Source organism: Eublepharis macularius, chromosome 1, assembly GCF_028583425.1.
Source record: "Eublepharis macularius isolate TG4126 chromosome 1, MPM_Emac_v1.0, whole genome shotgun sequence".
NCBI lineage: Eukaryota > Metazoa > Chordata > Lepidosauria > Squamata > Eublepharidae > Eublepharis > Eublepharis macularius.
This window is the reverse complement of record NC_072790.1, coordinates 98,756,135-98,777,937: the sequence shown is the minus strand read 5'-3', so window position 1 is coordinate 98,777,937 and position 21,803 is coordinate 98,756,135. Positions and strand designations below refer to the sequence as shown.

At 41.4% G+C, this 21,803-nt stretch overlaps 1 protein-coding gene across 2 annotated transcripts in view; it reads right to left on the bottom strand.

Annotated features, from left to right (window-relative positions):
• FIG4 (FIG4 phosphoinositide 5-phosphatase) overlaps positions 1–21,803 on the bottom strand; it is a 139,038-nt gene that overhangs the window by 93,218 nt on the left and 24,017 nt on the right. For both annotated transcript variants that reach the window (XM_054995992.1, XM_054996001.1), the window contains exons 4-10: positions 21,611–21,767; positions 20,383–20,433; positions 15,870–16,018; positions 14,701–14,829; positions 10,688–10,788; positions 5,147–5,309; positions 929–1,026 (exon numbers count right to left, since the gene is read on the bottom strand). In XM_054995992.1, coding sequence (XP_054851967.1) covers positions 929–1,026; positions 5,147–5,309; positions 10,688–10,788; positions 14,701–14,829; positions 15,870–16,018; positions 20,383–20,433; positions 21,611–21,767 — 848 coding nt within the window. The remainder of the gene's footprint in view (positions 1–928; positions 1,027–5,146; positions 5,310–10,687; positions 10,789–14,700; positions 14,830–15,869; positions 16,019–20,382; positions 20,434–21,610; positions 21,768–21,803) is intronic.

The following is a 21,803-nucleotide window of genomic DNA, read 5'->3' as shown; positions in this document are numbered from 1 at the left end:
TTGGAAGGTATAAAAGGGCTTATTTCCTTCCTCGTGTGTGTGTGTGTGGTTTGGGGGAAGATAGTTCTTCTCTACCCCAAAGCAATCACGTGGTGTTAGACCAGACCAAGAAAGAACACTGCAAACTCCAATACACTTCTCCAGCACATTATGCACCACACTTTTTTTTTACAGGGACAAGAGTTAAAAGATACTTGGGAACCATACATGGAGTAGTAACTTACTACTGAAAGCTGAAAACAATTCATTCACCACCCTCCCCCCAAAAGTAGCTGAGACCTGCAACACATTAACAAATCACTGAATTGTCCCCAATGCATTTCAAATGTAAAAATTTCTTCATTTGAGAAAACAGTTTACTACATTCCCTGGTAAGCTACAATGAAAAAGCATTTGATGACACCTCTAAAGTCACTTGTAGAACGGCCTAGAAATCATCTGACTCCAGAATGGGGGATGGGGCAGGGATAGTTGGGAACATATACCCACAAGCAAAAGGCAGTGGGATCATGATAAGCTTGCATCCAGATTCCTTCCTTAAAAAAGTGCAAGGCCCCTTATACAATTTTAACAGAACAATTAAAATACTGAAAACAATGTTCAAAAATATAAAACATTTTGTTAATAAAAGCAGCAAGATATTCTATCTGTATAAACAACAGAGGGTGGGCATGCTTATGAAACATTATGTGAAGGCCAGGAATATTCTACCAACTAAAATGGATTCAACAAAAGGTATCGTTTGAGATAGTTTGTATTTCGTATCTGAAAATATTCCTTTTCATGAATGGTTTGCCAAGACTGTTAACAACATCCTAGTCTGAATAATCTTTCAAATATGCAATAATTACCACAAGAAATAAATTCAAGCTAAAGGGAAGTTTATTAATGTGTTACTGATGTAAATCAAGATAAAACAATGCTTTACCTTTACGAGATTCAAGATTATGATGGGGGAGCCAAACCTCTGAAGCATCTGATCAAAATGTAGTGCTGCAACTCGTGCAAACGGATCTGCCTGGTCCACTGGAACAAAGAGCAAATTATTATTAGGTGAAGCTGTACAGAGGGCCCTGAAGTTGCTCTCTGAAAGAAGAAAGCAGAACATGAACAGTGCCAAGGCCCAGAGAGGTGCTAGGAGAACACACTCAGCAAGTAATTCCCAAACGAGGACTCAAAGGTGGTCTACGGAATATTTCAGATCTTCCTGCAAGGTTATCAGAAGTAGGATAGTAGGGAGAATAAAAAGAAAACGTTTAAGAGAACTACAGCCCCAGGTCAGAGTCTGAAACTTAGCTGTGCAGCAAAAAGAGGCAACCTCCTGCCTCACCCCAAAGCTGATAGTTGATTAAATACTGAAACACAGAACTTCCACCATTCCATGTCTCTTTGTTGTCTTGGGACACCCAATATAAATAAGTAATATGTTATGATCACATGTGGTGCCTCCTCATCTCCATCTAATATCATTTGCTGGCAGGGGAAGGGAGAGATGTTCAGGGCAATGATATCACATCTATATCCCCTTTAAGGATAAATGGACATAGAGCAGCAGCAGGTCCTCTGTAATGTCTAGTTTGGCTCTTGGCAAATGTCTGATAAACACTCTAAGGAGCATACAGAAAAGAACTATTAAGCAGCTTTGATTCTCCTGTGTGATTATTTTATGAGTAAGAAAGAAATACTAAGGGTGTTTTTTACAAATCAACAATCTGTGCCTAAAAGTTAACAACAAGATTGACTGTGTGATTACTGCATCGTTATGGAAGGCTGATTTTTTTAGATTTCAAATGCCAGTTTTCTCATTTAATACTGTATCCTTGTAAAACCCTTTTCCTTTCCATTGTGGAAATGTGCTCTAAATCTGGCAAAAATATTTTAAATTCTACCTCCTCTTTCACGATTCTCTTTTCCAATCACATTGCATGCTTCTTCGAACTATCACAGTAACAATAGCAAAATTATGCAGGGGACTTCCGGTTTGGGCTGATGGCGAACTGAAATTCCCCGGGGGAGCTGGGCAAGCAAGAGCATCTGTTTTGGCAGGCCAGGTGCTTTGATCGCCTGCTGCCACCCCTCTCCAGGCAGGGGAGGGTCCAGAATGCTACGCGACCCTGGGAGTGTGTGATCTCGGCAGGGGGGGGGTTCTGAATAAAGGATTTTCCCCATCGCCTTGACGTTCCCTCTGAGAAGGGCGAGCTAAGATCTCTCCAGAGCTCTTTGGAGTCGAATTACGGCATAAAATCGCCAGAACCCAAGCTTCTGTGCTGAATCTGACCATCTATAAGCGGAAGAAACAGCATGAACAACCCAGGAGTAACGAGAAAAGGTAAAGATCGCTACCATTTTTTCCGGATTTAATAGAGGAAGAAAAAGACAAAAGAAGGAAAACAAAAAGACAAGGTTGTTAGCTGAGTAAAGGAGTAAAGCAACCTTGAGAAAATTGGCAAATTTGGATGGAGCTATATAGTGCTAAAAGACAAAAATAAGTTTTGTTTATACATACCTGTGGTTTTGCAAGAGATAACGACAGCGAGAAAGGGGAGGAAATGTGGGAAGAACCAGCTTGAGCATCACGAGAATATAAAGGATACTGAGAGCAGAGAACTTTTTGCCTAGAGAGGAGTTAACTTGGAGGAAGTGGGAGGAGTGGAGAGTGGAAAAGACAGCAGAAGCAAAATAAAGAAAACAACGCGAGAAGCTGAAACTGAAAGACCAGCAGGAAGCGGAAGTTAGCCATTTTAAGAAGGGAAAAAGAAGTAAACAGGACATTATACCATAGAGAAATTGCGCCCGACATCTTGGTAAGGTCAAAAAGACGATTTTGAATTTAAAGTGTAAATTTTAAAACAAGACCATAAAATAAAGGAATTAGAAGCTGATATTAAAAACGGAGTTAAGAAAGAGAGCCAACACGTGGGGTGGCGCAAAAGCTAGCCCAGGCATGATGAAGAAAGGTGAGAAAGAATGGCAAACTGCTATAGAAGCACTAGGAAAAAAACAAAGAGCTGGGCCAAACTATACATCGTATGGAGAAAAATTTGTTAAAAAAATATAAAATATTTAATAAAAGCAGAGGTGATAGAGCTGGCTAAGAGCATAGAAGATGTAAAAACAGAACTTCAGACAACAAATCAAACAGTGCAGGAGGTGGAGCAGAAGACCTCTAGTTTACAACTGGAAAACCGAGCACTACAGGAGCGTGTGGCGGTGATGGAATGTAAAATTACGGAAAATCAGTTAAGATTTTGAGGAGTGCCAGAGTCTATGACACAAAATGCACAAGAGCAAATGGTTGCAATATTGGCAGAATTCCTAGGAAAACAGCCAGAAGAAATTGAAGTTAATTTGGATTTGGTCTATACAGTAAACTCCACTTATGCACAGCAGAACCACCTACCCAGAGATATAATTGCACAACTGACAACTAAAAGAATGAAAGAGGAGATATTAAGAAGACACTTTCAAAACCCACTGGAATTGGAAGGGGGCAGAGTCAGAATTATGAAAGAGCTTCCAAAATTTTTTTTGCAAGAGCGGAAGAAATACCGAGACTTAACTGGAAAATTGAGAGAGAGAAATATCTGGTATAGGTGGGAAATACCTGAGGGTTTGAGTTTTAGCTTTCAATCAGAAAGAGTGACTATCAAGTCCAAACATGAGATGACGGTGTTTCTGATTAACAACGAAAAAGACTTTCCAGGAGTGTTTAAAAAATAGTAACATGGAGTACAAATTAATATCTTGGAATGTTAATGGATTGAACTCACCTCAAAAACGTAAAACAATTTTTCATTGGGCAAAATTATGCAGCTGAAAATTATGAATTCATCCTGTAGCTAATAATTATTGCTTAACATCTATCTAGGCAAGCAAATGTGAATAGTATTACAGTCAGGTGGAAAATGGTACAAGACTGCAGAGTTCTTGGATGTTCCAAAACATTAATTCATTGCTTAGAAGGCAGTTACAGTAATACCTTTTCTGTGGTAAGCGTCGCCCATTTTCCTATGTCTATGAATTAAATCTGATATCCTAGACACCTTTGAATACTTGTAGCAAGTTAACTGATAATCAAACAATAATGTATTATTGCAAGACTAGCCTATTTTTGCAGTTTAACACGTATGAAATGATATCAAAAGGCCTGTAGATAAAGATGTTTAGAAGAAACAGTATTTTAGGAATAATTTTCCTCTCTTAACAATACCCGTACTTGATTTGATCCTGCAGCAGTAACAAACATGACACTTGTTCAAACATAAAGCAGGAAAATCATGCAGCAGGGAGGCCAGCCCAATTATCCTTTTAACTGAATGGCAAAATCTATGCTCCAGTACCAAAAGGAAGGGTAGAAGAGCAAGGGATAGCTCCTGCAAGTGGCAGAGAATGAGAGGAGAACATCTCTGTCCAAAGGTCCCTTTGTGTCATCTATGGTCCCCCAGGTTGCAACCTACTGGCTGTTACTCCACTTAAGGGAGCCCACCTGCATTGACCAGGACCATGCTTTTTTCCATAGAAGCACCCAACCTACTGAACAGGCTGTTTACAGGAAGGCGCTGACACTAGAAGTTTTTAGGAGGCACTGAAAGGCCATTTTATTCACTAAGGCATTTAATAGGATATAGGCTGCATGCATGGGGAGGTGGGGGTTAACTGTGGTTTTATTGTATTTTGTATTTTTAAAATTTAGATAGTAACCTGCCTTGAGCAACAAAGGAAAGTAGGAGTAAAATGTTTTAACAAATAAATAAATAAATAGTACTTTTTCTTTTTTAAAAAGAAGTCTACATGTGTGTTCACGTTGTATAATGAGAAAGTGTTCACTCTTTAGGGTACTAAAGAACAAACAACATACATCATCATGGGATGGTAATAAGCGTCTCTCTCACATTCACCACTCAAACGGTACTTGAGAGGAAAAGGTAACAGTAGTATATGCTAATCAACATTAGTATTAGTTACCTTTGCCAGCAGCCACGATTTGCTATGAGCACAGTTCAAAGGTTATTTCTATGATCTGAAGTGACAATCTGGAGGGAAGACATCTGTATCCTTTGCAGTTGATAGGTTAATCGGGCCTAGTTCAGACATTATTTACATCTGTACAACTATTAAAATAATATAATATATATTTGGAACATACATGTAATTGGTGGTTTAGGCATCATAGTTGAAATATCCTGAGACCAATAGAGAGGCACAGAACCTCTCACTTGGACATAGGATGAATAGCTCCCAGCTGAAAATGACATCACCGAAGCATCACATAGTATTTGTTCAGTTTCTACTTCATTAGCCACATCTCCCTATGCAAAAACAAAAGTGGGAAATGCTATAACATTTCACATTTTCAGTTTTTTATACAGAAGTGAAAACTTAGTTGCCTGTTGGCTTGACAAATTCTATCAACAGCAGCGGTGAACATCACTTCTACTGTGTATGACCTTCTTGTCTCAATCCAACTACAATGTTTAGAATATCATTCCTGTTTTGACAAAGGCCCAATTAATATCAGTTGTGCTTCTTTCTCTGTTACCTTTCCTAGACTGTACCAAAAACTCCATACAAGCTTAAGGAACTTAACCAAATTTGCCTAATGTAGTCCCAAGTATGTTCATCACTGAAAACAGTGAAACAGTGACTGAAGGACAATGAATCATCCTCATGTTGGACCATTCTGAATAATCCCCCAGACCTGCAAAATCAAGCATTAGCAGATATAAGAACAGCCCTACTGGGTCAGCCCATCTAGCATACTGCTTCATACAGTGGCCAATTATTTGCCATGGAGGAGCCAACAAATAGGGCATAGAGGCCAATCCCTTCCCCTGATGCTGCCTCCCAGCAATGGCATTCAGGTTTGCTACCTCCGTATATGTACACTCCCTTACCATGGCTAGTAGCCACCAATGGACCTATCCTCCAAGAATTTGTCATGAACCCCTTTACAAAATGATCTACACTCGTGGTCACCACTAGGGGTGTGAAACAAAAAAACCCAATTTCCGAAGCAGGAAAAAGAGTTGGAAAAAACCGCTTCAGAAATCGATTAATGACCCACTTTGGTATGCTCCATAAAGATTTGGAGCACACCGGAAAGAAACACTTTTTTGCCGTTTGTAAGCAGCAAGAAAAGTGCTGTGTTCAAACTTCCCGCTCCCGCTTATTTCACCCCATGGGGTGGGGGATAAGGGAACCCCCTCATCCCCCTCCCATCAGGTGAAGTGAGTGGTGGGGCAATTTAACTATCAAATCCTGCGCCACTTGCTTCAGCTGAAAGGCGGGGGGCAAGCTGCCCCGTCAGCAGCTGAAGCAAGCAGTGTGGGCTTTGAAAGCGCCTCGGGATGCTTTAACTTTCAAACCTTGCACCCACTTGCTTCAGCAAGTGGGCACAGGGGTTGAAAGTGCACCGGGATGCTTTAAATTTCAAACCCCACACCTGCTTGCTTCAGCTGACAGACGGGGAAGGAAGCTCTTTCCCCACCTGTCAGCTGAAGCAAGTGGGCGCGGGATTTGAAAGTGCCCGAGGATGCTTTAAATTTCAAACCCCGCACTTGCTTGCTTCAGCTGATAGGCGGGAGAGGAGGCTCCTTCCCTGCTTGTCAGCTGAAGCAAGCAAGTGCGGGATTTGAAAGCACCCCTTGCAAGCAACATGAAAAAGGTGGCTTTCAAACTTCCTGCTCCACCGCTTTTCCACTATGGGAGCGGAGAAAGGGGTGGGACAGGAAGTTTGAAAGCAAGCACCACTTTCTGGCTGTTTGTAAATGCAAACAGCCAGAAAAGTGCTGTGGGCTGCTCCGGCTTGAACCAAATCTTTCTGAAGTGATCCGAATCGCTTCAGAAAGCTTTGATTCAGTATTTCTGAATCAGGCCAGCAATGCTGGGTCCAATTCAGGAATCCTGAATCTTTCCGAATCAGGCCTGATTTGGGGTTTTCTCCCCAAATCGGAATCTTGAATCGCACACCCCTAGGCATCACTACATTTACAGATTGTGAATTCCACAATTACTCACTGAGTAAAGAAGAATTTCACTTTGAGGTGGAACCCAAATACCATTTATGGTTTCTGCACAAGTGACCACTTCAACATACACCATGACAAGTTGTTAGTCTATTTTATTAGAGGAATTCTAAATCCAAAATACAAAAGGAAAAATTTGCTATTTTAAAACCACAAGTGAGTGACCCATCAGAATTTGTGGATAGCATCTCATTTTCCCCTCTGTACCTCCCCTCTCACACTCTTCCCTCTTTCCCACTCCTCACAGCCTCCATTGCCTCTCCCCTTCCCTTCCTTCTCTTCCCCACCAACCCAATCTACCTCTATACGCCCCCCCCAATACTCAGCTTCCTTCTCCCCTGACCTCTTCCCCTTTCGTCTCTCCTACCTACCTACCAACATTTTTCTTTCCTCCCTTGCTTCAGCTTCTACTTCTGCTCTTCCCTTCCCCTGCTTCATCTTCATTCCCTCTTTTCTACCTTTATCTTTTGGACTCTCCCCCACCCTGCTGCCCACTTCTGACTGACAGAACCAAAGCTTGGAACAATTTTGTTGCGTTTGTCTAGCAGTCTCCCAAGCAAGCAAGCCACTGAGATCTCACAACATAAATCTCACAATTTGTCAATGGCCATTCTTCTCGTAAAGCTGCATACATCACTTCCATTATTTTGTTGTTCTTTAACAGCTCAATATTTTTCCAGATTTTTCCATAAACCTGGGACTTTTCTTAGGTTTGCAGAAAGAACTGTTTTGTCTGTCCATGGCTCCTATCTCTGGATTTAAGTATGCATAGATTTGGCCATGATGACAGATATATTGACAACCAGGAGACCCACAGGGACTTGAGGGGTCATCTCATTTTCCCCTTCCCAACTATTTTCACTCTCTCTTCCGTGAAAGCCCACACAGCCTCTCTTCTTTTTCTGCTTTCTTCTCTCCTTCGCACCCACCAGCCAACCTTCCTTTACTTCCTACCCCCACCCCGTCTTCAGTTTTCCATTCCTGGAAGCAATTACCAAGGAAAACTATCACTCTGTTGTGTAGTGGCTGCCAGTGTTACCGGAATGGTACTCCTTGCGAGTAGGAGAGAATTAGTGGCAAGGAGGAGGCTATGCAAGAGAGGTTACAAAGCGGGATACTCCACCAATTTTTATGGGGTCCCCTCCCCAAGGAAACTGATGAAACAGGTCCTTTGGAAACAAAGAGTAATTTTTATTTAAAGGGGAAAACTCACACATACAAGAAGTAACCCACAAGCACACAAGGTTCCTAGGAAAACAGTGTTAAAGTGGAATAGATTTGAGGGATTTAGGGTGATAATTACCTATCCAGGAAGTGGAGTGGTTAATGGAGGGCTTCAAATGGCCAGCGTTCTTGACCAGGAGAGCTATGGGGAGGAGACCCTAACGGTACAGTGCTCGGATCCAAAGAAGCAGGGGTCATTTTGTAGAAAAAGAACTGCAGGAACTCATTAGCATAACTCATTAACATATGCCACACCCCTTGATCGGGCCAAAATGGCCAGGATTCAGCTGCTGCCAGACTGGGGAGTGTTCCCCCACCTGGCAGTGGCCTGATCAGGGCTGTTTTGCCCCCAATCCCAGCCAAAATACTCAAAATGGCCATTTTGGACATGTTTTGGCCTGGATCAGGCCCAAAACGGCCCAGACTGGGTTGGTGCTGGGCAGGGCAGGGGTCCCCCACCAGACACCAACCCAATCCTGGCAGTTTAGGTCCTGATCTCAGCTGAAAAGGGCCCCAAATGGCAATTTGGGCCCCGTTTGGGCCCAGATCACTTCCGAAACAGCCTGGACCAGATTAGTGCTGGGCAGGGGAGAGTTCCTCCACCTGACACTGACCAGATCCCGTAACACACAGAAGGCAAAAATCAAGTGCAAAACAACAGCTTACCCAACAACAGCACTTGCTGCTATAAATAACAGACTAAGATACTATAACTGACAGAAGTTACTTTTTCTTTAGAGGGCTCAGTGGCAAAATGTGCTATACACAATTATTTACAAAGTACAAACATGTACCCATAATTCAAAGTCCCAAATACAAACATGAATATCACAACGTCCCTTCGAGGTAGTCTCATAGAGCTATCAAAGTCCTTCTATTAGCGTGTATTCTTGCTTGAAGAGCTCTAGACTCCCTCTAATTGATATGCAGTAGGTTCAAAATGCAAATCAAATGAAGCAAGGGGACCCCAAAAGCACCAAAGGGGTTCCCAAGTGGACAACTCCAGGTAAGTGCGGCATTGTAGCCGAAGACATACAGGTAAGTGTGACGTTGTAGCTGAAAGTAACTTTTGTCAATTATAGTATCTTAGTCTGTTATTTATAGCAGCAAGTGCTGTTGTTGGGTGAACTGACCAGATCCCAGCAGTTCTGGCCCTGATCCCGGCAGAAAATGGCCCAAATGGCCGAAAGTAGCTATTTTGGGCCTTTTGAGCCACGATCGGGGCCGAAAAGGACCAAATCTGGTCGGATCCGAACAAGGGAACCCTTCCCTGCCCAGGACTGACCCGGACAAGGCTGTTTTGGCCCATATCCAGGCCCAAAATGCCCCCAAAGTGCCCAAAACAGCCATTTTGGGCACATTTGAGCCCGAATCAGGGCCTAAAAGGCCAGGACCAGGACAGTGCTGGGTGGTGGATGCTCCCCCTGCCCAGCACTGACCCGATCCAGGCCTCTTTGGCCCTGATCCGGGCTGTTTCGGTCCTGATCCGAGCCGAAACGGGCCCAATCCAGGCCAAAACAACCCAAAATGGCTGAAAATGGCCATTTGTGACCAGTTTTGGCAAGAATCGGGGCCAAAACAGCTGGGACCAGGTCGGTACCAAGCATGGGAGGCTCCCCCTGCCTGGCACTGACCCAATCCTGGCTATTTGAGCCCCGATCCTGGCTGTTTGGGCCCCGATCCAGTCCATTTCGGTCCCGATCCGGTCCGTTTCAGCCCCGAAACGGGCCCAAAATGGCCACTTTGACCCATTTCGGCCAGTATCAGGGCCAAAATGGCCGGGACCCGGGTCGATGCTGGCTGGGGTAGGCTCCCCCTGCCCGGCACAGAACCGATCCCGGCCATTTTGGCCCCAATCCTGGCCGTTTCGGCCCTGAAGGGCCCCAAATGGCAATTTTTACCCATTTTGGCCAGGATCGGGGCGAAATGGTGTTAACCATCTTCCCAATTTTTTTTTTAACATTTCAGATTTTTCTCCAAACTCAGGGCCTTTAGGGTTTGTAGAAAGCTCTGTCTCATCTGTTTTTATGTTTCCTGTTTCTGGATTTAAGTAAGCACAGATTTGGCCAAATTGAGAATTAGATATATTTATATGATTACGTTATGATATTATTACTCTAATCACACACCATCATCTGGAAAAGAGATATTTTAAATTAGAACATAGCTTTTACTAACCTATTCAATTAATTCACATTTTTAGCATGTCATAAAAATTCTTAAGCAAAATATAGCAAATGGATTTTTAAAACATCATTAGCTTAAATTATGAGTATCTTCAAAAATACTAAAATTTACATGTTTGAAAGGTTTGCTTTGATGGATGCCAAAATGGTGCTATGTGAGCTGCTCACAAAGTCAAAGTACTTGGTCTTCTTCATAGCAAGAATATGCCTTCTCACATTGCTCACACAATGAAAAAAGATTATCCGTCTTACCTCACAATTTGCTCCTCTCTTTAAAAACCGTGTTCCAGCAAATTTACTTGATCTTCTAGCTATCAGGGTGACATACACTGGACGACCATAAATGAGTAGTTCTTAGAAGCCAAGTTAAGGTTTACAGATTATTCATTGTCCTTTTTCTCTAACTATCCCTTAGGGTGGCACACACATAAACAGTACTCATCAAATGTATTGTTATCATTTTTTTTTAAAAAAAACACTATGTTCTCACAATTTATCAACATTGTTACTTTAAGTATTTAATCCTGTCATTATACAAAGCCTCTTCAAACAGGAAGCTACCTTAACCATAATAAGTTACACTCAGATGACGTTTTTCCTTTAACAGAAATCACTTCCATCACCCCCTCTCTGACTCACTGATCTCTCCAAAATGTACCTCTTGTGGGACAAGGGAACTCAGTAGGCTGTAGTGAGAGGGGTAAGTGAAAAAATTCCTATCCATTGATAAAAACACCTTCTAGAAATGTAAACTGAATTTTAGATCCAAGCCAATATATTATTTTCAGAAAAATAAACTGAGGATGACATTTCTTTGTAGTCACAAGAAAAGTCCACACAACAGAACACAGAGCTTTTATTATTAAACCTTACTGTTAGGTTTAACTGAACAGCATTCAGTTTTGGGTTAACATTTATCATGCAGATGCATGCAGACACAGGGAGCCTGATAAACACACAAAGGAAGTTTCCTATATGTCCCTGAATACTCAGATGATGGCCATTTCAAGATTTTCTTCCAGAACATCACCAAATACTTTAACTGTAGCAAAAATGAATCAGCATACACAAAATGAACATTATGGCGTCTAAATTGAACAGGCATTGCCGCTCAGTTGAATGTAGAACTGAAACACATTATCTGTACATTTTAAGAATTATTCTATGCTGTGACAGATTAACATAAGTAAACTCTTCTTACTCACAAGTGAACAGCCCAATGTGAAATTAGTGCCACACATTCAATAGCCTATCCATTTGCAGATGCACCCAAATTACTATGAGGAGCATGTGCCAATGTCTAGTTTTATGAAAGTAGAGTCACGTATGTGAAGATTCAGTTGGGAAATGCAAAGGTATGTCCAGAATACAATGTAAAAAGTGCACATAACAGGATGTATGTAATAAATGGATTTTAGACTAAATGTATTTATTTCAGGAGGAAATGCAACTTAAAACTGCACATTTGGAATGGATAAATCTAAGACACTATAGGAAAATTCTGTGTTAAGTTAGAGTTCTGGAAAATGTCTTCTGTAGAAAATTTTTAAAAACATACAGTTTTTAAAATTGTCTTTAGTTTACATTTTCAGAAGTTCATTTATTCTCAAAATAGCACTGACATACTTTTTCAAAACCTGTATTTTGGTATGGCATATTTTTATTTGAACATATTTTAAGCAAATAAAAATAAAAAACAGAATTATACAACATAATCCTACATATATATTCCACAGAACTCCATTTATATTAACACGGTGAGCATCAAGCATTCTACACATTAATATTTCTAGCCTTGTTTTGTCAGAGGTCATTCTAACAAATGAGTTGGTGTTACCAGAACTGCTTTTTATTATAAGGGGAAATTAGCTTTAGCAGTCTGTAACTTAAATAAGCGCGGATCTTAACCTATGTCTACGGAGGTCCCGATTCCAGACACTCTAGTGAAGAAGAGGCAGACTACAAATAGGTTCAAACACGTGTATTTTCTAATAGTGTGGTGAAAGCCTGAACTTGCACATACACACAAGAAAACATACAAGGTCTAAGAAATACAGAGCAGGAAATATAGAGACTTTCGCATTAGCAGGTTCCCAACGATGATAAGGGAAATACTCACAATCCTGGAGCGAAGCAGAGACACAACAGCGAGGTGGCCCAATGCCAGCACTGGAACCACAGACGGACAGCAAGGAGGTCTGGATAGGGAATGGCCTGAGCACCGAGTGGTCTGGGAGACCAGCTTAAATACCCCAAAACGTACCCTGGGGCAGGTGCTGTACTTGGTGGTTCTCACAGATTAAAACAAAGGTTCTAATGGGTTACTGAATGGCTTGGATGGGCCACTTTGGTAATCAGATCGTGATAAGTGACACCTCAGGCAGAGGGGACAAAAGAGGGAGGGGGAAATCCAAGTGGGCTGAAAGGATGTTCCAGCGGACAGGGCTTGTCCTGATGTCATCAGCTCTGGAATGCGGAGGTTTCTTTGAGATGCATTCTCTAAGTGCTTGGGATGGTCGGCACTTAGTTCCTTCTCTGGGGCGGCTCCTAAGATATGCAGAGCGGGGCGAGGTACTCTCGCTGCGGACGTGGTGTGCCCGCTTCGCTGAAATGGCTTCTCAAAGCAGTCTTCTTCCCTGGGTCTTCTGGCTGTCTGGGAACATGGATGCCGGCTGGGCATAGCTGGGGCTGGGTAGCAGGCTGCCCGGTAGCGAGGGCAAGCTCGGGGACCGGCCCGCGGGAGGCTCCAGGCGGGAACTGACCAGGGAGCGCCTAGCCAGGCTCGCTGGAGGTTTCCCCGGCTGGTGCCCGGCTGCTAGCAGCGGCTTGGGCCCATATGAGGCAGGCTTCCATGGAGGCAGGGGGAACAACACTTAAAACACAGTCCAAAGCAGGGAACAGGCACGGTCCGTGGCAGATGGCAATGCAGGCACGGGGCATATTTGTAACACAGTCCAAACGCACACACTGGGAAGTCCAGATATAGGTCAGTGCAGGGCTGCCCAGAAAAAGAGTCCTTTGTGCAGTTAACCAAACATGGAGTCAGGGAACTAACACAGTCTATGGCAGCAGCAAGGCAATTAACACGCAGGCAGGAAACTGACACGTGTACCAGAACACACATGTGCAAAGCAGTCTTTGTGTAGCAGCAGTGAAACAGTAATGCAGGAAACTTTAACACAGTTCATGGCAGGCCTTAAAGCAGGAGAGGGGGCCTACTTGGCAACATTGGATCCAACAACTAGTCAGTGGAAAGCACCAAAGGATACAAATCTTGCCTTTGTTCTCCTCCCCCTCAACAGTCCTAGCCAACCCCTAAAAAGTAGATACCTGGAATCACATGACTTGCATGAACCAACAGCCATGCTGGTTGAGGAGCTGAACGGAGGAAGGGAAGAGGGAAGAACAGCTCCCTCCTGCCTCTTGCTTCAGCAGAACTATTAATGCATATGGGTCCTGCTGCCCTGGGAGTCAACTTTCCTAGGTCTGGAAAGAACTGCTGGGGAGAAGAAAACAAGGGAAAGATCAGTGACCCTATCATCCATAGTGCGCTGTATCCAACACACTGACTTTTGTTTAGAAATCTGCACTGATCTCTAAGGGTGATATTGAAGTTTATTTGTATTGAGGTTTATTTGTTTGTTCTGGGTTCAAAGTGAAATTGTGAAACTGCAAGAAAAGGTACGACGGATCAGAATAATATTTTACACTTACTATTTACAGCTGCAAACATAAATAAGGCCCCTTTTATTTTATCAGTTCCTTTGCCATGCAATTTAGGTTGTTTTTGCTACTAATGCATTTTACAATAATTCTGCTTTGTTAGCTTTCCTGTTATCTGCTCCAAAATGAGCATCTCCAATTACTGTATGAGGCCTGAATAATGAAGCTAAGTACAGATATTGTCACTGTAGTAGGCAAATGAAGCTTGTCTGGACCCTACTTCTCCTCTGGCAACACCATTCCATGCATGATTTCTCATAACATGCATGCTTAGAATAATAATTTTGCCTTCAGCACGCTTCATTATATATGCAACCAATTAGTCTGGAAAGTCACCTCTCCTTACCGCAGCTCTTCGATCCAAGAGATTCTTGAGATCCAGCTAATTAAAGTTGTGAATGGATTTCTTAATCTGCATGCATAAAGATGCTTAGCAAAAACTCTATTTTATGTTACCAGAATCCAATTTCCTTTACATAGCAGCAATACGCAATCAAACTCTTTATCGTAATAAACACCAACAGCTAACTGTAGAAGGATACTTGACTGCCCACAAAATCCATGAATAATATACAACAGCCAGTCACGATGAACAGCGTTTTTGACTACATCCAGCAGTTTGCCATTCCACACATATTTTCTATAAGGTTCACTGCAAATGCCAAATACACCTGAAAAAGTATTGCAAATAAAACATAAGTATGTGTGTAACATGGGTTTTAGAAACTCTAATTATATTATACCCCAATTCAAAGTACTGATAAATATATTCAGTGGGGAAAGAAGGATTTTCATTGATGGGAAATGGGCACTCACGTCTTTAGGAGGTCCCCTGGTTGTTGTCTGAGAGAAACAAATCACCGGCATCACCAGCATGGGATGCGAGCAAAGATGCTGAAGGAATTTGGCTAGCTGCTCTCAAAAACAGAACAATTGCCTAGAAAGACCTTTTGTTGGCTCCACCAGAGTTCTCATATTCTTAAACTATAATAATTATGAGATCCATGTACTGTACAGGTAGAGATGCTACGCTTAGGGAACCTCAGCTCTCTAGAATAAAGTAGTATTTAGGAAAGCTCCTCCTTACCAGGCAGCCTCCAGATACTACGGGAAGAAAGTGGTTATGCGCGCTTCTATGCCACAAAAATGGAAGCTCCATGGACTGCCCAGAAGAGATTTTATCTACTTATTCTTCATGGTCCTATGGGGCTAGAGGACGTGACTTAGTAGATAAGAGTTTCCGTCTTAATCATCACTATATCTTAATGAAAACAAGTTATCCACACATTCATTTCAATATCTTCTTAAAAGGAGAAAGGGATAACTAAAACAACCAAAAATTAATATACTTGACATAGCTGAATAAAACAACAGAATTTATTAGGACAATTTATATCCTACAGAAGACATATTTGTGGGTCATGTAATAAATGTGTATCTGCTCAGACTACAAATCAGTTGAATGATCAATTGTCAAAAAGTGTCAGCATGTCCAATTGTCCTCTCAAGTAAGCAACACAATTAAACATTTATAGAAACTGTTTTGAAAAAAAAAAAACCCTGCCCAACTGTAATTGGCTCTTTATGTAATCTTTTTCCAACTTGAGGCTGTTACAGCACAATATTGATCAACAAAAAGACAAATGTTTCTGCAGCTAAAATAATTCCAGATACATATGTGATGATTTATTTCAGTTTGAATTATACTTACCATTTCCACCCTGAGCAGCAAGTCCCTCATCTTCAAAAATATCAAAACTCTCCTGCCGAGTTCGAGCTGTTTCTGTCCCAAGTATCTCAAGAGGCATTCTCAGAACAGTAAGATTATATTGAAGAGAATGGGACAGATCATAGCTATAGCTAAGATCAAGATGAAAATAAAGATTACTAGGGCATTTCTGAAACAATTTGTCTATTAAGATGTGCCGTGTTTAAAGTTTTCCTCAGGCAACTTCTGAGCATTTTTTCCTTGAGTTCAATACGATGAGAGCTGTCATTTGGTTAAATGATGGAAAGTTAACCCAATTATCACAGCAGGATTTGAGTCCAGTGGCACCTTAAAGATCAACAAGATTTTCAGAGTGTAAGCTTTTGAGAATCAGAGCTCCCTTATTCAGTTATCACAGGAAAGCCATTGTGTTATAGTGAACAGACTACTTGGATTCTGCTCATCCATGACACAACCTGGAAGATTTGGTCAGTAACACTCTCTAGCCTGCCTTCCTCACAAGATTATTACAGTATGAGCATAAAAGGGGCTATCCATATGAATGCCATCTTGTTTCTTCACAGTATGTATATTATCTACCATTTCTGATCAGTGCAACCATATCTCCTTAACAGAATTAAATTCATGTTGGGAATCAACAGGAAACTTCCTGTTCCTCGTGAGCTTTTGCCAGTTATGACAAGGGAGTGCAAGAAACTTTGACTTACACTCAGGATACTCCAGTCTCAAGGAAATAACATTGTCTCCTATGAAAGGGGATATTAACTGCTTAAATTACTGGACAAGAGGAGATGTATTTCCTGCCTGGAAATAACCACTTGTGGAACTGCCAGGAGGGGGTAAGACAGATGGCTATTTGGATAAACTGTATTGGGTCATAAAGGATTGAGACATGCACACTAAGTCAATTGGAGAGAAAGGGAGAGACTGATCCATGTGGGATTGCACCCCAACCTTGTCACAGGATGAGGGGAAACCAGACTACAGTAATGTACTCTACACAGGTCTCCTCTCAAAGTTGACTCAAAGACTCCAGCTAGTGCAGAATGTTACAGCTTATTTACTATCAGGAGCTAGACAGAGCATGCACATCACTCCCCTTCTGCAGTCACTTTATTAGCTGCCCATCAGTTACTGGGCTCAATTCAAGGTCATGACTATCACATTCAAAGCCTTTCATGGCTTTGGCCCCTCAAATCTCTGCACCTGGCTCTCCCCCTAACATGACCTTCTGCAGATACCACCCTGCAGTTTGGCAAAATCAACAGCTGCCCATACTCATGCATTCTTTGGGGCAGCCCCCGCTTTATGGAATGGCCTGCCTGAGGAGGTCCGGAAAGCTCCCACTCTCCTGGCTTTCCATAAACTATGCAAAACTGAATTATTCAGGAGGGCTTTCTACCCAGATTATAGAGCTGTTTCATAAGAAATAGCTCAGAGAGATGCCTTGGTAGGGACAGAGACTATAGATTATGCTACTAGGTACTGTCTGTTGATGTAGATATGCTCCTACTGGGGAGTTTCCATGTTACTAAACATGTCTTGTTACTTAGTTATGCATTATTTCAGGAAGATTTCATCTCTGTGCTTGGCTTTATGCTTATTTTCAAATTTTCTGCTATCATACCCTGTTGTGTCTGCTCACTATGTGCTAACTTTTGATCACTATTATATTTTGTTCATTTAATGTCCTAGCTGTTGATTATATTGCATTCACTTGCACTCTATAATTCGCCTTGAGTCTCACTGAGAAAAGTGGACTATAAACTAACAAACAAAAATTCCACTGGAACAGGAAGTGTTAAAAGATCTGGGGGACCCCCCTCCCAGTGTGCTCAAGCTAGTATTGGAAGAAGCGAAGGAAATGGAGTGGCATCTGCCCTGACCAGCCCCTATTTCATGTATTCTAGCTAGCCTGTGTCCATTCCATGGAGGGGTTGCTAAGGTAACATCTGTGACTCTAAAGCTTAGATTAGCCTCATGTGTTTTAGCTCCATTCTTTGTTCCGTAATAACCCTTTAGTGCTATGATATATTTTTTCTATGTACTTGTGCTATAGAGGTTAGAGTTGTGTTACAGTAAATAAAGATTAAGAGCTCAGATGGTATTCAAAGAGTTTCACCTTCACTGCTTCTTCCATGCATAGGCTACAATCTCTTGACTAGACTCCGATGGACAGTAAACTGGAGAAACTAAGGTGGGAACTAGGAGTACACATGTCCCAACCTGTGCCCCAAGCTGCCAGTAAACAGAAAAAAGGCAGCAGCTTGGATGGTGGCATTACTCCATGTACCCGGGGAAGAGGAGAAAAGTGGGTCGAGTCCTCTCAGACATCCATGCACCCCCTCAACCCACAGTGACATTGCCTTTCCTAAAGACCTCTTAAGAGTTCAATGAAGACATATTTCTCTACATTCTTATAATCTGAGTGCTTGCCTCTTTTTCAGGGCAACAGCAGCTCAAGCCAAAGAGTTGCCAATAAATTCTTACAGTGATAGGGGGAAAACTGGGATATAAATATTTCAAATTAAGTAAATACACAAACAAATGGCTAACACGATTCATATAAATGCTGGAATTTGTTTCATTAATAATGTTTAGAAATTTTCTCTTGTTTTCAACAAAAGACTTCAGTCTTTCATTTTCTTTCAGGAAAGTTCTGTGTCCCAATATGAAAAAGGTAACATGAAATCACACAACACTCAAAAACTGCCCAGAAGCCCCTGAAAAGTACTAATTATTTTCTCCATACACTTCTAGGTTGCTGATGGACAATACTATTACCTCTTTTACCCTACAGAAAACTAGCTAAGAATCAGGCTGATAAGAACAATGCTAGAATGTATTTTAAAAGGAGCCTTAGGATACGTGTGGGGATGGCAATGACTGTGAAGAGTTCTGAGATGATACTATAGATCTGACACTCTGTGGTTAAATGTTTTGCTTTGAACAGTCATACTGCCAAAGTTTAAAATTAGGGGTTTATAGAACAAACATATGTGTTCCCTACCCCTGAGCTCATTATGAGCCAATCTTAGCCTCTAAGTTCAGTAATGATAGGAGGGATGTATTGTAGGGAGGGGTCTCAAATGCTTCAGTAATGAGCTAAGAGACTTTACCACTATGCTGTCTTACATATTATCTGTTGCTTTAAATATGTATTCCTGTGCTTCCTGTTGTCTAATGTCAGTCCTAGAATTGATTATGTTCTGTTTCAGCATTTCTTCAACTCCTTGCTAATGCTATGCCTTTGTAAACTTGTATTTCTTTACCCTACGTCATTGTTTATGGAAATGTCCTTGATACTAATCTCACACTATGTAATCTGCCTTGAGTCTCAGTGAGAAAGGTGGACTATAAATGACATAAATAAAAATAAATAAATAATGAGTTCATCTTGGCACTATCACTCTACACAAACACCTCTTTTGGTTTTCCCAAACTTTCCTGTCATGAGGGAAAGGTAGGTTCCTCAATTCATGGAGCATAGGTCCATCAAAGACATGGTGAGTAAAGGAAACCTCCACATACAAAGGCAACAAAACTGTGAACACCAGTGCTAAGAGGCTGTATCATGGGAAGGCCTCTATGCCCTGCTGTTGGCCCTCCAAAGTAGCCAGCTGGCTGCTGTGTGAGACAGGATGCTGGACTAGATTGGACCATTGGTCTGATCCACCAGGGCTCTTTTTATGTTCTGAGGAACATGTATGATAGCATCCCAGTCACCATAGCTCATGTAGTTTCTACAACTACTTCAATGTCCCTATTTCAATGTCCTGGAAAACTGCCATTTCAGCTTTCCAGGTGCCATGTAGTACAGGAGATCTCTCCTGTTGTCAGGCTACTAACAGGTAAGTTATGAAGGGAGGTGTGGGGCAGGGTTTGGGAGCCTGTGCAGGATGGGTAGGTAGATGAAAGGTCACTGTCATACTCAAGATAAGAAGGGCCACAGGGGTTCAATCAACAGAACGGGCATGAAAGGAATAAGCTATATCCAGACTTGGGGGAACAACAGCTCACTTTAGCTTACCCCTCTCTAAATTGAGATGTCAGGTTACTGTCATCACTTGCCAAAGGTGAGCAAATGTTTTTATCAGTGCTATAAAATCTTCTGCACTATCTCAAACAGAGAGCCAGAGGCAGTGATATACAACTACCTTTTATATCAAAACAGGAGACCCCTAGGTCTGGGAGGTGGCAATTGGGAAAAATGATCACATTAACACTGCTGTTTAATGGACAAGAAGGTGACTTGTGAATGTTTTTACAATGACCAGCAACAGTGAAATATTACATGAAGAGTTCGATGTATTTCTATTTTTGTGCATTTTACATACAGGAAGCTGATAGTAAGTATATTATAAAAATGGAAATACGGCTTTGACATCTTCTTCCATATTATTCTTAGAAAGATAATATGACAATTCCTGATCTTTCATTGATTAAAATATTATAATTGCTTTATAATAGGATGCACCTGAAGCAAAACACATACCTGAAATAAAAATTACTGGACAGATCCACATTCTGAAAGATTCGGAGATATCTAAACAAAAAGAGATATTGATTTAAAACAGTATTCTTATGCAACACATTTCTTTGTCCCTGGAAATCTGTCCTCTCCAAAACCAATAATCTATAATGTACTATTGCTGCAACAAACATTGATCATTCCCTTTGTCTGGTCCAGCTTTCATGCTTATAATATTGGCCAGTGAATACAAAAATTTTGCTCTAGAAAGAAAATGCCAAGAGAGAAAAAGCAGACACCAATTCTTGTGCTAATGACAAAGTACACAGTGTATGTATCTGAGGGTACACAGAATTCTTGCTTTTATAAAATACCATCTCTGCATCATTCCCAAGCTGCTTATTGCAGCATGCTGCCTGTTAATCTCCTATAGCAAGAATGGTCAACTTCTGTAGCCTTCAGACAGCAGTTCAAGGGCCAAACAGGTATTGCATTACACAAGCCAGGTTCTCTAGCAAAGCTGAGGTTAGCTAGGTCAGAATCATATAGCACATAAACACACACGGTCAGAGCCGTTAAATAGTGGGGGGAAAACAAAGAAAGAAGTGACATACTATAACAGTTAGACTACTCTCATCTATGAAGAACTTGTTAGCATGCCCCACCATCTCATATATAAAAAGTTGCATATACAACACTCACCCTAAAAACATTCTGGCAGTCATTAAAAATGTTCCTGAATTAGAATAAATTTACTCAATGGCAGTATGTCTGCAAACAGCCTAATTTCCATATGTGAAATCGAAATTATGTTTGCAGCGGGGTGGTGATGGTGGAGGGGAATAACAGGGTCCTTAATACCAAGAAGAGCTGGAGTAAAAGCTCCTAGAACTTCATGCACAGAGAACCTCGATGAAGGAAGGGGGTTGAGTAAGCTGCAGGCAGATAGGACTCTGAGGAAAGAGTATTTGGAAGATGCAGAGGCTCAAGGACAAAGTAACGTGAGCAAGCAACCCTAAGGAGGCAGCAAGGGCCAAGATGTAATGGGGTGGAGAGTCTGAATTTCATATTTTGATTTGAACAAACCAAACAAATCAAACCAAACAATTTTTTGGCTTTTTCTTTTAGAGATAAGGCTATGAGAGTTAAAAGTTTTATGAAGTCTATCAACTTAGTTAACTAAATAAACCATTATGTTTGGGATGTTATCATCTTCAAGAGAAAAGCTGCAGTGGGGTACAGGATCATTTACCTTGCTTCATCAGGATGAGTCACTCGTACAGAGTCATTTGGAATATAGATCATATTTGTATCTTCTACTTTATATATTGCATGTCCTCCAATATCAGCCATCTTTCTCCTCTTTGTAATTAGCACAACGTAGTAACCTTCTAAAAATCTGACAAAGCCTACAGAAAACAGAGTAAATTGTTTTAATTGTCATT